A 14,337-nucleotide genomic window follows, 5' to 3' on the forward strand; every position below is an offset into this window, starting at 1 on the left:
CTAAGGCCCTTTGCAGCAGAGGAAAGGAGGTGTTTGTAGGTTTTTAGTATTGACTACATTGGGAGGTAGAGAGGGAAGAGGGTGATTTTTCTGGCTTTAGTGCTTACAGGATGCTGTTATATCTCTGGATTCTCCTAAAAGCTCAGTCTGATTTCTTGGAACATCAGTAATGGCCTCAATATAACTTCCACTGCAAGGCATTGTTTCACTAAATGGTACCCCCCCATGTGTTATAGCTCAAAATCTTGTAGACTCTTGACAAGACAACTTGCATTCAAGACCTGATCTGTTGTTACAACAATAATGGCCAAGTAAGGTCTTGAAATGTGTTGTCATATCAAGATGTTGAGAACAGAACCTAGTAATAATCCAAATGAATAGAACAGACTGATGGACTGACCAAGACCATACAATGAAGCATAGTGTAAATAATGGATAATTCATCGTCTCTGAAGCACCAGAAATCAGTTTAGTTTCTTAATAAATTATTATTAAAATGCCCTTTAGCATTATTAAAGCACATGTGAGGATACTCAGACAAGAAACTTCTTGACAGAGCAGTAATTAAAGGGACCCTTGCTTTGCAAATGAGTTCAGACAATGCCCCAGCTAATAAAAGGTTTAATAACCCTTAGAATCTCTCCACCAAGGAACCCAAATGTCCTGGCCACAACCCAGTTACGGTAACGTAGTTCCACCAGAGTAAACTTCTTCTGTAGTTGCAGTGGGTCTGATGCTTCTATTCTTATAGAGACAGCACATCCACTGAAGGGCTCAATGCTGTAGCTTCTTCTCCTTCAGACTTTAGCTGTGGTAGGAAGTGCTACGCTTGCTCCAAAGAGTATATTGCCCTTTGAGTAGACTACTTAAACACAGTTAGCATGGATGTTTTGGTTGCTTTTAAGTACATTCAGTTTGGTGTTGCTACACCTTCCTGGACAAGGATCTGACTTTTGTAGGGAGCAGCTAGGCTTCTTATAGGCTTTTTCAAGTCATTCCTGGGTCAGATTTATTATTTTACTTAAAAAAAAAAATGCTGCCTCAACTGAACAGTACCACAACCTTCCCTCTTTTCTTCCTCAGCTATTATCTAACAAGGTAGGAGAATGGAGAACAGACAACAAAGCAACAGCGAGACAAAGGAAAACAAAGCGGTGAAGAAAAAAATGGTGAGTCAATTCCCCTATTTTCAAGTATGTCTGGCTTTGAACTAGCCAAAGAAACGGTTTAGGCAAACCATTCTGGGCTTACTTGACTTTGGGATAAGTTAAAGTTTCTCTTTTATGGGAGGGACTCTGTCACTGAGGATGGCAGCAACATTTTGGAGGAGAGTCTCTATGCCCTTGAAAGGAAATTTTGGGAGGATGTAATTTGTGCAAAAAAGCTTTTTGTCTCTGACATCTTATAAAAGACTCTGCAAAGCTGTGTACTGCAAAACTGTGAAGAGCAAAATGATACTTCTTTCCTTGAGAATATGGAGATTTGAGTAAGGGGAAGCTGTCAGGATGAAAATTTGTGTGGTATAGAGTAGAACGTGTTTAGTGTCTGTAACTTATGGATGACGAGTGTAAAAGGCCAAAAAATGTGAGCCTGCTCAGATGAGAAAGCATATATGTACTAACCACATGCAGCCATATTTTTTGTATTTGAGGATGAAATGAACTATGTGCACCATGCTACTTAAAATGAAGCTAAATAAAACACAGGTATCTGATTCATCTCAAGTGCATTCCATGTACTTTAGAGGCTTGATTCTCCTAACTTGACACTTGTACTGCTTTGTGACCACTCTAAGAGGTTATAAATGATATCCAGATCATCTGTCTATGCTGACACTTCTCAATCTGTACAATAATTTTACATGTTAATGAGTAGCATTTAGCTTTCTACTCAAAACACTAAGCTTCATCTGAGCCAATGACACTTCAAAGCTGCTGCATCGTAAACTGCTTTCAAACCTACAGTGCTTTATGGCATAACTTATTGTGTCTTTGTGAGCTCTGAGCTAGTTGTGAGCTACGTAGAATGACAGAAGTGGAAACAGCATTGATTTACACCAATGTTAACTGCAGTCATCTGGGAACAGTTACAGATGTACTTCATACTCATCCATTGCCAACTAGAAGGTGTAGCTTAACTCTTAGCGGTTCAAAATCCCCATGTTTGCAAACAGGTACCTTCAAAAATAATAGCTGGAAGCTTTTCTCTTGTCCAGGTAGCATGTCTAACCACGATTCCTTACACAGCAGCCGTGTGGCGTCTGGGATCTAAGGTCCGTAGCCTGTGGGCACATGCCTACGCCGTGCGGTTACCATCTGAATCGTCGACGAGTCTTGCGGTATCTTCACTTTCCATCCTCGCCAAAGCGGGAGGACTCTTCGCCTCCTTACCTTGGCAACTTGCTCACAGAGAGGCAGCCCAGCTTTCCAGCTGCCACTCGGCTGGGTACGGGGGGGGTCCGTGATGAACGCCCACTGGGGCCATTTCCCCGCAGCACGGGGGGGTAAATTCCTGCTGAGAGAAGAGGCCTGCGGGCAGACCGCACGCACGGCGCGGGGCACGCACGCGTGCCTAAGCCCGGCGCTGGCCCTCTCCGGGGGCCGTGTCCTCCGGGGGCCGGCCCGCCGATCCCTCCCGCGGCCGCGCCCCCGCGGCGCCCCGCGCGCTGCCCGGCGGCGATGTGCGGGCTCTGCGCGGGCGCGGCATGGACCGTGCGGAGGGGCGCGAGGCGGCCGCGCTGGTGGCGCGGGGCGGCGGTCGCCGCCGCGCAAGCCGGAGCGTAAGTAGCGCGGGGCGTCCCGTCCCGTCCCGTTCCCCGTCCGCCCCACGCCACGGCGGTGTTTTGTTTTGGAAATGACCGCCGCCGTTTAAGCGGTGGGCGATCGGCGGGGCGGGGGCGAGCCCGGCGGCGCAGGCAGGGAGCTCGGCTTGCGCTGCCCTCGCCTCGGGGACGACTCTCCGAAAAGGGGCGCGATTTCGGTCGTTTACCAGCGTGGTGCGGACGAAGGGAGGGGAGGAAGCGAGGCTGGTGCCCGGTGGCTGTGGCAGCCGGAGCAAGTCCCCGCTGCTGCCGCCAGAGCTCAGGGTGCACAGCGCCGGCGCCGAGCCTTCTCCCTTCTCGGAAAGTTGTTGGTGCCGGTGCAGGGGAAACCAGCGGCAGGCAGGCGCGGGGCAGAGCTAAAAATACCGCAGCGACCGAGCCGGGACTCGGAGGACGGGCGGAAGGCAGCGCCGGCTCAGTGTGCCCCGCACGGGAGAGCCGCGGGTAAAGCGGCGGGAGGATGGGCGCAGGCTGCGAGAGGGCACCGCGTCTGCCCCGACCTCCCCGGCCTGGGGGCAGGGGCAGCCCCGCGGAGAGGGGCCAGGGCGTCCCTTTTCCCGAGGGCACTGACCCGCCGGGACACCAGCCGGCAGCGCCCGGCGGGCACGGCCCCTCTCCCGGCTTCATATTGCTTGCGTGGTCTCCGGAAGCTGGATCTTGTTAGGGGTATCGGATAAGGTGCTCCAAAATCTCAGTATCTCAGAAATTCTTAGCAATATGCATTTAAGAATATTAAAACTTCCTTATGTGTTCATGCAATGTTTGCTGCTTACAGTTGTGTTTCATCTGAGATGGAGGTAACCAAAGCAGAGCAGCCTAAACTGTGTTTTGAAAACTGAAATGCCAACTGCAATGCATTTCTTTTAAAGGCAGTTTAAGACTTATAGCAGCCAGCACAAATGTTACGTTGCATGCTGACCAAGGACAGGAGTAGGAAAAAGCATCCCAGTGCCTTGAGATCTGTGATAAGGCCAAAAATGTGGACAAGTAAGCACTTCTCAGGTATCTCGAGATCTTTGCTCTGAGCTGCCATGGGCCTTTCTGCACTGAACACTTAGTGCCGTGGTGATGGTCACACCTACCTGCCCTGGTGCTGACGGCAGCACAGGAGTGGCGGTGAAGCCAAGGAACGCCTGCCTGCCAGGTGTGCTGCTTGTTTCACGGTCACTGTAAGACATATTGTTTTGTTTGATTGATTGGGGTTTTTTCCTTTCCTTTTGTTAACGCTGACAGAGGTTTCTTTTTTTTTTTTTTCTGAGCAACCGTTTGATTTGTTTAAATTTTTTAAGTTTTTTGTGTTCTTACTTCAATGTGCTTTTGTCTTTTATCTTTTATGGCATTGCTGCAGCCTGAGCAAATATTTAAAATTGTGTACGAGGAGACAGGTCATGGAGAAATTGAAGTTCATGTTCCAAGAACTGTAAAACTCTGAATTGAGTAAGTCTAAGATTTTCTGCAGCAGCCTGAAAATTCTTGGTACTGAGGTAGGCTTTAAACCCAGCAACACTTAAAAAAAAATAAAGTACATGTGGGGTTTTTCATTTGTCAGCACTTCTGTGATTTGTCCTGCATTATCTTCCACTTAGCCTCATGTGCATCTGATTTACCCCAGCTGAAAAGTTTAAGCATTCATTGAAATTTTTAGTAAACACTAGGCCATATGATCCAAATAATTTTCTTTGCAGGGTTTTTCTGATGGGTCTAACATTGTTGGAGTAGAGCCCTTTAGCAGTATTGCACTAAGATTACCACATAGCAGCTGTGAACATGCGCTTATCATTTGTGAACCCTTTTGGAGCAGCCTGGGAGACCTCCAGGAACTCTGAGTTGGGAGTTGATGAGGTAACAGATTATTAGATCAGAGTAGCAGCAATTTCTCCTAAGTGCAGGACACTTCTGCATAGTAGAGAAATAATGGGCACCTACAATGAGGTGTTATTACCAGAAGGTAAATAAAGCCTTATGTCAAAATTTCTGCCTTTTGCCACCAAAGTAATAGTGCAAAGCTGTGTGTGTACGGCAGGTTCATTTTAAGAAGCCAGCTAAGAAAAAGGAATTGTGTTTGGCTTATGTAGTGAACTCAACAGGATATATTTCTTACACAAAGCTTTTTTTCCACCTGTACACTTCCTGACCTGACTGAAAACAAGCTGGTTAATGAGCTGTGTAATCTCTTTAAAAGTTCCCACATTGTGTGAAAGCAGTTAAAACACTCAGCTGTTCCACCGGGTGCATTTTGAGCCCTCAGCAGTGGCAGCCAAGGAGCGTGGCAGACTGGGTATGTATGGAGCATGTGCCGGGTTGTATGCTGCAGCCCGTGCCCTGGCACCCGAGTATCTCACCCTTTCTTCAGGGATCACAGTGAGCCCATGATGACAGCGTGGCAGGTGAGCACGTGCTGACAGCCACGCCTGTGTTCACTTGCCCTGCTGCACTTGAGACTGGTGGAGCTCATTGCAGTCCATTGTCACTGCTGATATGCCATGTGCAAGTTATGTAGACGTGGTTCATGCTCTAAATCTTCATTTTCCAAAGTGAACATACAGCTTTGTGCAGTTGGCAGAGTGCATTGACTCAACCTGTTGGGTCTGCTGTAAGTGAAATAACTGAAGCCAAGTCTTTCTCCTTTTGGAAAGATTGAGGCTTCAATGAGTGATAAGGCTGGGTGTAAAACGTCAGCTGGGCCGGAAATTCTAGATTCTTAGCAGAGTGTGGTTTACCTTTTTAAATTCAAAATGGGTTGAAAAGCCATCCACTTTTAATGTGTTCAAAAGTCAAGGAAGGTGAGTTGTCTTCCATGACCTACAAAAAGACATTCACAACCAACTAGCCACCAAAACACTAACTTTAATTTCTCTTGAGAATGACAACAATTACTTCTACCACTCGTTGTAGTCCAGCAGAAGAACTGAGTGGCAGAAAATAGTATGGGGAAAGGTGGAAAGGACCCTGAAATGCAAAATCTCGCAAATCAAAGCACTCTTACCTTTTCTTCAACAGCTTATGTAGAAGAAGAAATTACTAGCAGAAATGGGTTAAAAACACGATGAGCAGGATGGAGGGAGGAGACCTGAGAAGGGAGAGATATAGGTGTGTCATTTGGGCACAGGAGCACATGGCATCTCCACTGGAGAGAGTGTGGGTGGAAGCAAATTACTGTTGCAGGTTTGTGTTTGATTTAAAAACCCTAGTTTATAGGCATTGTTGGGTTTTTTTTTGGTCACAATTTCAGTAGTTCTCATACTCATGGGGATTAGGCACACACTGTCTCACAGGTTTTCACCTAACTTGAATCTATCCACAGACCTGTTGCATCAAATCCATGCTACTCTTTGCTTTGTTCTATTGGTGGTACGTTGACAACAGTTTCCTTCACTGAGAATATGCTTCTCCAGCATTTTACTTTTCAGTGCGGGGGTTGATGGGATGCTTGCAGCAAAAATCTGTGAGGTTGAAAGAAGTTCAAATGTTTGCTTATGCCTCGGCAAATGTTAGCTGAGATGTCACTTCAAATTTACTGTTCGTCAGATTGCAGCAAGGGGAAGTGTTTCAGGCCATATTCTGGGGCATGGACATCTGCCTGCAAGAGCTACACAAGGTAGCATAGACTTTAAACCTGACCTATGTTAATTTAAAGTATACTAACAATGGCTGCATTTTTGTTTGTTTGTTTTTCAGAATTGGTCTGGGAGTCTAATTGTAGCCTCTTTAACTGGTGCTTTTGGCTCATCTTTTCTTTATGGTTACAATCTCTCCGTGGTGAACGCACCTGCAGTGGTAAGTGACTGACAAAACCGGATTTTACCATCAGTAGAGGGCAGCCTTGTCCAGTTGTTTTGTGCTCCTCAATGTCCTGATGGAGCAGAATAGGTTAAGTCTCATACAATAACTTGCCTTTGCCTGAAAGCTTTCTTCTGCCGTCACATAAGTTCAGTAGCTGTCAGGGACCTAAATGCCTCTGTTGAGGTGAGTGGATGCCTGTGGTTTGCTTCTTATTCTCCCCAAGCTCATACTAATACTGATTTTTCTTGCACACTTTTGTATAATGAAGTAATGTTAATAATCTGCCTTTCTGACTAGTGAGTATCTGGCAGCTCTGTGTACATGTTCAGTAACTTCTATTCACATTGTTCAGTTGAGGAGAGTTGCATAATATTTCATTCCCACAGAACTGATATCATAAATAATGCTTCTGGCTTCCTCTTGAGTAATGAACTGAACTGAAAACCGCTGTGTTGACCATCTTTGGCTGAAACATATGGAATAGATTTGATGAAGAGAGTAATGTGAAATCAGTGTACAGTATTTGGAGTGATTTCATTAAAATATCAGTTTTCACAAATGGAGAGCTGAACATTTGGTTTTTACACTGGCTGTTTAGAGATCTTCCTAATTCACACAAGCACGTAAGTAAGCAATTCAGTGGAGCAGCAAGCAACACTGGTTTGAAAAAGTAGCGAGTAAATTTTGTGAGGTGACTGTGGAAATTCCATTTCAAAATAGTTCCTTTTAAAAGCCAAGCTCCTTCTGCTATGAAAATATCTTACAGAAATGTGTGAGTAGGTTCCCACCTAGACAGGTTGCTCTCATTAAAGATGGATGCAATATTTATGCAAATAATGAAAGACATTTTTTAAAAAAATTCAGTTTCATATGTGTATTCCATTTTTTAAACTGATGACCCAAAGAACTAGGAAGAGACTCACCCTGTAGGAAGTTTTAATTGCGACCTTTGTAACTTCTGGGAATTTTCTTGAAATTCCTGGTACTTATTGTACCAATAATGTGGGGTTAGACTAATTGAGTATTTATTCTAGCATATTGTGTCTGGGCATCATTTCACCTTGCAGTCATCAGAAGGCAAACGTGGCTTAAAAAAATCAACAGGAAGCTGACATTCTGTGAACAGTGGTTGTCCTGATTGTAGACATGGTAGGCATCCTTGCTGCACTGTCTCGGCACTTTCAGCAGAGCAGTGAGAATGATCCAATTTTTAAACATTTAAGTTCCATTTAAAATATAGGGTGTCCTCGTAATCAGGGCTTTCCTGTCATTTTCTGCAGGAGTGAAGGAAAGATAGGATGATGGGACATGCTCCTTGGCAACACTTGAGACAGTTAGACTTAAACAATGTGGAAAAGTTGAAGGTGCAACTGTACCATGGGAAATGCTAAATTCCAGGCACTGCAGTTAGTAACGCTCCCAGGGTTGTCCATTTTTGCTTGAAGTCTTTACTGTTGGTTTTGGACTGAAAGTAGGCACTATGCTCTTGGCTTTGGTCATGCTGTTGACAGGTAGTGGGTGTTTCCGTGTTTGATTGAGAACTTCATGACTGTTTTATTCATGTTAAGTCATACATTATTCATGTAGCACTAAGGAGTAGTCCTACTGACAAGGACTACATAGCTGTGTAGTTCAAGAATAAAATGCCATTATGGCCTCTGGTCCTCTCTCAAGCCCCAGCGTTAATCTGTACCATCCATTTGCCTAGGATAGGCCACCTTCCTATTCTTGTCCCCAGAGGGGCAGTGACCAGGTTGAAAAGAAGAATTTGGGCTTTGCTCTTAGCTGTGGTGGAGAGGAGCAGTGAGCCATACCAAAGCTGTGCTTCTTACAGCACAAGAAAAAGGAACCTTTGCCCCATCTGTTTTCCCCTAGACTTTCACTAAATCTGCTGCAAGGTCACCCTTTTGGATACTGATGTGAGGTGACTGAGGAAAATCAAAGGGGGGCAGCTTACAGCTGTAGGTAAACAGCAGTCTTGCAAGAGGTTATATTAGGAGTGTGATAATTCTTAGAAGTTTCAAGCCAAGTTTTATTTGTGAACTTAGCAGCTTGGTAAGACAGATATTCTGGTGACATGCAGCTTACAGACTGCGTTGCATGAGCATCTCTATGGGATTTCAGATATCTTTTGCCCGTGTTTTCTTGAGTGCAATTCTTTTTTATGTGTACATTTCTCCAACCTTAGAGAAGGACTGTATGAAGCTTCGAGGAATAGTGAAAAAGTACTTGATAATGACTGTTAACTAAAACGTGGGATGTTTCCAGGATCCTAAAAGTGAACACTTCAACATGGTGACTGAGATGGGACAGGGCAGGGGGGACGGGGAGTGAAAGTTCATTTAAGACTGAAGTCTTGAAGAACTGTTGGTAAGTTCTTGTGTAGATTTTATCTTCGTACTGCAAGTTGTGTCAGTTCATCAAACTGTAGGAGAATACCGCTGCACTTTGCAGTGATGAACTTTACTGCAGGTCATCTCATAAGGTGGAGTCAGTCCAACTTCCTTCTTGTTGCAAAGGGGAAATAAACTGCACCAGCTCTGCTCAAAGCAAAGATTGCTTCCCACTTAGTCCTTAAGTGTCCTATGGGAAAGAGCAATGGCTCATCACAGCTCTGCTTCCCACTGCACACAGTGCTTGACTACATGAGGAAACCACAATTAGAAGTCTCCATGGGCTTGTGCAAAGAGTTACCAGAATTTGTTGAAAAACATATGGGGGCATTTGGCAGTAGGAAGACAAATGCTTTAATTGAAGACAAGTTGCAACTGTCTTTTTCTGAGCTGAATTTCTATGGTTCATGTCACAGAGCAATGGTGGGTAAGGGTTGTGGAACAGTGATGTGCTTTGTGCTCTGTGTGGGAAGTACAGTTTCTGCTGCTTACTGGGTAGTGCTTGCCCCCTTCTCATGGGCGGCTGCAGCTCTGCATTTCTGTTGGTACAGGAAAGGGAGACTATTGCAAAAACATACAGCCTGCTGTGTCAGCCAGGTCAATCGTTGTCACTGTGTGTAACCTTTGTAACTATGGGTAAGGCAACATGTTTGTGATACAAAACAGTGATTTAACAAAGTTTGATAGTAAATGTGACTGATTTATAAGACACAACAGCACATATCACTTGATACTTACTGCACAGAGAACAGGGATAGATGAAACTCAGAGATACCCTCCCGTTGAGCCACAAGGTTCAGAAAAGATCCTTTTGCATTCTGATCTCCTTCTTGGAGAGGAGCCTGAGTGCAACTGGATCCACACTTAGTCTCAGACTTGGTCAGTGATTTATGTCCAAAGGGTTATATGTGCACAATCAATACTCACTTGGTCACTTATCACTTAGCTAAGATCCCAAAGTTTCAGCATGCTTAGTCCCAATTCATTTACCGATTATCTGGCACAAAAAGGATTTTCCCAACCTCAAGGAGTATCCTTGAGAGGCATCCCTGCTCAAGGAGAGATGGAGATATGCAGCTGGCTGCTGTGCAGGAAGGCCCAATGGGCTCTTGGCTGTCTACTATTTATGGAGTAAGATAATTGACTTAAAGTCGTATTTGCCTACTAGCTGTATTTTGGGTGGCATATGCTCAACTTAGCCCTCAACTACTGAGCAAGATTTATAGTCTTTGTAGCCTGTGTTGCTATGTGTCAATCCAACTTAAACTAGATGCATCCCTCAGCACCACTGATAGCTGTTGCATTAAGCAGAGAAGGGAGGTGGGAGGAGCACACCACCACACCTTGATGTAAGTTATTTACAGTTAAAGAGACAAGGAAAGGATTTTCTGTGTTTTTTAAATATGTCACATATTTGTAAATATTAAAAACATACATATCCCTTATATTCTCCTTATATTTCTCACCCTAGCACTGCTGCCTTAAGCAACTGAGGCAGCAGAATACAAGAAACTGTTACCAGTCAGTTTCTGTTCCATGTAGGCTTTTGTTAGGGACTAAAATTTTTGTGTACAACTTAATGCTGTTAATGTTCAAATAACTGATTAAAATCTCACAGGAGCAATTCCACAAAATTGAATGAATTCAAATCCAGTGAATTTGTTAGATCAGATTGGTTTTATGTCCAACTCCTCAAAACCTGTATGCATTATTAGTTTGCCACTTATTGGCAATGGAAATCCAGACACAGGTGTGATACATATGCCAGCACATTTCTCTGTTGCTATTGAGTGTTGTAGTTTGTACTTTCTTGTCTTGAATGTTTGCACTTACTTGATGTCTTCTGGTAAATTACAAAGCTATGTTGAAGAAATTAGTCATGACACAAGGGGAGAATAGTTTGTGTACAATTTTTAGCTATTATTATTATCATGAAATGCTAGTATGTTCTGAAAATGTTTTCTCTTAGTATTCATTATTATCAGAAATTAACTTCAAATAAACAACATATCTGAATTTAAATATAACCTGAGTACTTCTTGTAAAGAGATAAGATGTATTACTTGATTTAGTAGCAGATTCATTTGCAAGTTTACCATGAGATTCTTTTAAATGCACTAAGTACCAAATTTAATGGTTGGTTTTGGGGTTTTTCATAGAATCATAGAATGGTAGGGGTTGGAAGGGACCTTTAGAGATCATCTAGTCCAACCCCCCTGCAGAAGCAGGTTCACCTAGATCAGGTCACATAGGAACATGTCCAGGTGGGTCTTGAAGACCTCCAAGGAAGGAGACTCCACAACCCCTCTGGGCAGCCTGTGCCACTGCTCCATCACCCTCACAGTGAAATAGTTTTTTCTTATGTTTAAGTGGAACTTTTTGTGTTCCAGCTTCATCCCATTACCCCTTGTCCTGTTGCTAGGTACAATGGAAAAAAAGGGATGCCCCAACCTCCTGACACCCACCCTTTAGATATTTGTAAATGTTAATAAGATCTCCCCTCGGTCTCCTCTTCTCCAGACTAAACAGCCCCAGTTCCCGCAGCCTTTCCTCATATGAAAGATGTTCTATACCCTTGATCATCTTGATGGCCCTGCATTGGACTCTCTCCAGCAGTTCCCTGTCCCTCTTGAGCTGAGAAGCCCAGAGCTAGACACAGGACTCCAGATGAGGCCTCAGCAGGGCAGAGTAGAGAGGGAGCAGAACCTCCCTTGACCTGCTGGCCACGCTCTTCTTGATGCATCCCAGGATGCCATTGGCCTTCTTGGCCACGAGGGCACACTGCTGGCTCATGGTTAGTTTATTATCAATCAGGACTCCCAGGTCTCTCTCTGCAGAGCTGCTATTCATCAGTTCGACCCCCAGCCTGTACTGGTGCATGGGGTTGTTCCTTCCCAGATACAGGACTCTGCACTTGTCCCTATTGAACCTCAGGAGATTCCTCTCTACCCAACTCTCAAGCCAGTTGAGATCTCACTGAATGGCAGCACAGCCTCTGGGGAATCAGCCAGTCCTCTGAATTTGGTGTCATCAGGGAACTTGCTGAGGGTACACTTTGTCCCCTCATCCAGGTCGTTGATGAAGATGTTGAAGATGTTTTTGTGGTGTTTATGTTTGTACAGAAACATATAAGACAGGATGGGAGAAATATCACCATCCTCCTTTTAATTCAGGGCACAAGAGGCTGACTAGAGACTTGATACAAGGAAGACAATAAGTGGGACATTCTACCTCTACTTTTCTTAGGTACTTTGCAGGTGGGGAGGTGGTATTTCAAACTGAAGTCAGATATCAAATGTGCTCAAGTCCTCCATGTACTGGAATGCCTAAAGTTTGAAATTCCTGGTTTGAACAGGGACAACGTGGTGTTAGGGTTATACTGCCAAATCCTAATTTAGTATCTATGATGAGCTGGAGGAAATCTGAGAAGAAACTGGGGAAAAGACACAGAAGGAGTGAGAACATTACATACGTGTGCTGTGCCCTTCTACAGTAGTGACTGTTTGGTACTGCCTCGTTGCCAGAGCATCGGGCACCACAGTGGCAATGGAGCTTTGCTTCATTACAGATGGGAACAACATAAAAACGGAGAAGCTTGACTAAAAAGAGAGTAAATAGGTGATGTCTCTGCAGGCGATACAAATGCTATGTAAAAATGTCGTATGACATCTATGAAGAAACTTTGGTATAATTAAACATCAGGGAAGGGAAGTTGTTAGAAGGCTTCCTTCAAAAATCTTCAGTTATGCTCATATGAGGAAAGACGAAAATAATATAAACTGGCACATTGAAGGATAAAAAGTTAACTTGTCCTGAAGTTTGGGTACATTCAACACACGTGAAAAAGGACATAAGGCTGATAGATGAAGCTGAAAAAGAGTGGTGAGAAAATGTGAGGACAGAATAAGAAACCTGAATTAATGTTTTAAATTGGAAAATTCCAGATACATCCCATACTGGAACCTTCTTTGTAGGGGTTATGTTAGAGAAGCTGAAATACTGGTAGAGATATGGAATAAAATTAGTGATAATTTTATGTCAGGTTGTGAAAATACCTTAACATTTGTTCAAGACTGAAAAAATAACTCAAAATATAGTCTTCATATCACAGTTCAGCTTATTTTTAAATAGCCTCAGTAACAGAGAGACTGTGAGGATTAATGTCACTTTAAGAAAAAAGTAGTTGTTGGGGGAAAGATTGGAATAGAAATGCTAAGAGTTAATTCTTTAGCTAGCAGAAACTGTAATAGAAAAGTGAGAATTTGGGGAAGAACTGGCATAGCTTTTGGACAGGTGAACTGTGACTCAGGCATGTGTCAGTGTTCCCCAGAGATTCAAGAGACACTTGAACTTTCAAGTGTCTTTCCTTGACACTTCAAGTGACTTCCCTGGAATAGACCTGATGGAAGGGAATTAAGCTGTCATGGGAGAAAAGCTTAGGCCTCAGGATAGCTGAAGAGTTAGGAGATAGGTCTCAGGTTTTCATTTCTTAAGAAAGCCAGCTTGTCTTAGATGTCTGATTTTGTATTTGATACAACTTTCATTACTGAATATAAATTACTTGCTTTGTTTAGCAACCTGAACTTTGTTTCAAAGAGCAGCTTTTGTAAATTTAAAGAGGAGATGCTCCAACATAGTTACAAAAGTGATTTGGAGTTCTTAATTTTAAAGGTGTCAGACACCTAGATCTTTTTGAATTGTACTCTGGTCTTTTTTTACCTCCCACCAGTATCAAACCAATAGGTGTCATCTGTCATGTCACTCCTCTAACAGTTACTTGTCTTGGCTATGGATTCTTTGGGAGAAAAATGTATCTCTCATTGCTTGGCTTAGTAGGTCCCTGATTTTGTATGGCTGCCACATGTATCAGTGTCATAAATAAAATGAAAAAGTGTACATAGCCTCCTCTTTCCCCTCAATTCAAGAATGCTAATTGTTTTCAATTCACTCTGCCTTTTCCATCTAGTGTTCTAAAGAACTGGTAGAATCACTCACTTTTACAACACTAGCCCTTTGGGAAAAAGAGACTAATGAAAGGCACTTAATTTTGAGCAAATCCAACATCTTCATTCTGGGACTGAAATATAAAAATAGAGGTGATAAATTGTTTAATGGTGAGCACAGTCTAGGGTTTTGCCAAAAAGACTTCTATCACATTTGACACATCTGTAAACATTTTCCAGGAAATCAGTTTTCTTAAGTTTCATGTGAACATGCATGATCCTCAAACTTTGATGCTATGTCCTGTATAACAAACCATACTCTAACTTCTTCAAGACATTTTCAGCTCTTGCTACTACTGGAGCCCCCTTCCCTTCCCTTCCCTTCCCTTCCCTTCCC

At 43.5% G+C, this 14,337-nt stretch overlaps 1 protein-coding gene across 1 annotated transcript in view; it reads left to right on the plus strand.

Annotated features, from left to right (window-relative positions):
- The first annotated feature begins 2,696 nt into the window (after positions 1-2,696).
- The window catches only part of SLC2A9 (solute carrier family 2 member 9), a 95,117-nt gene continuing 83,476 nt past the window's right edge, over positions 2,697-14,337 (plus strand). The window contains exons 1-2 of the mRNA XM_061992534.1: positions 2,697-2,779; positions 6,500-6,598. Of these exons, the coding sequence (XP_061848518.1) occupies positions 2,705-2,779; positions 6,500-6,598 (174 nt within the window). The 5' untranslated portion in view covers positions 2,697-2,704. The remainder of the gene's footprint in view (positions 2,780-6,499; positions 6,599-14,337) is intronic.

The sequence above is a fragment of the Colius striatus genome, chromosome 3 (genome assembly GCF_028858725.1).
Source record: "Colius striatus isolate bColStr4 chromosome 3, bColStr4.1.hap1, whole genome shotgun sequence".
NCBI classification, from domain to species: Eukaryota; Metazoa; Chordata; class Aves; order Coliiformes; family Coliidae; genus Colius; species Colius striatus.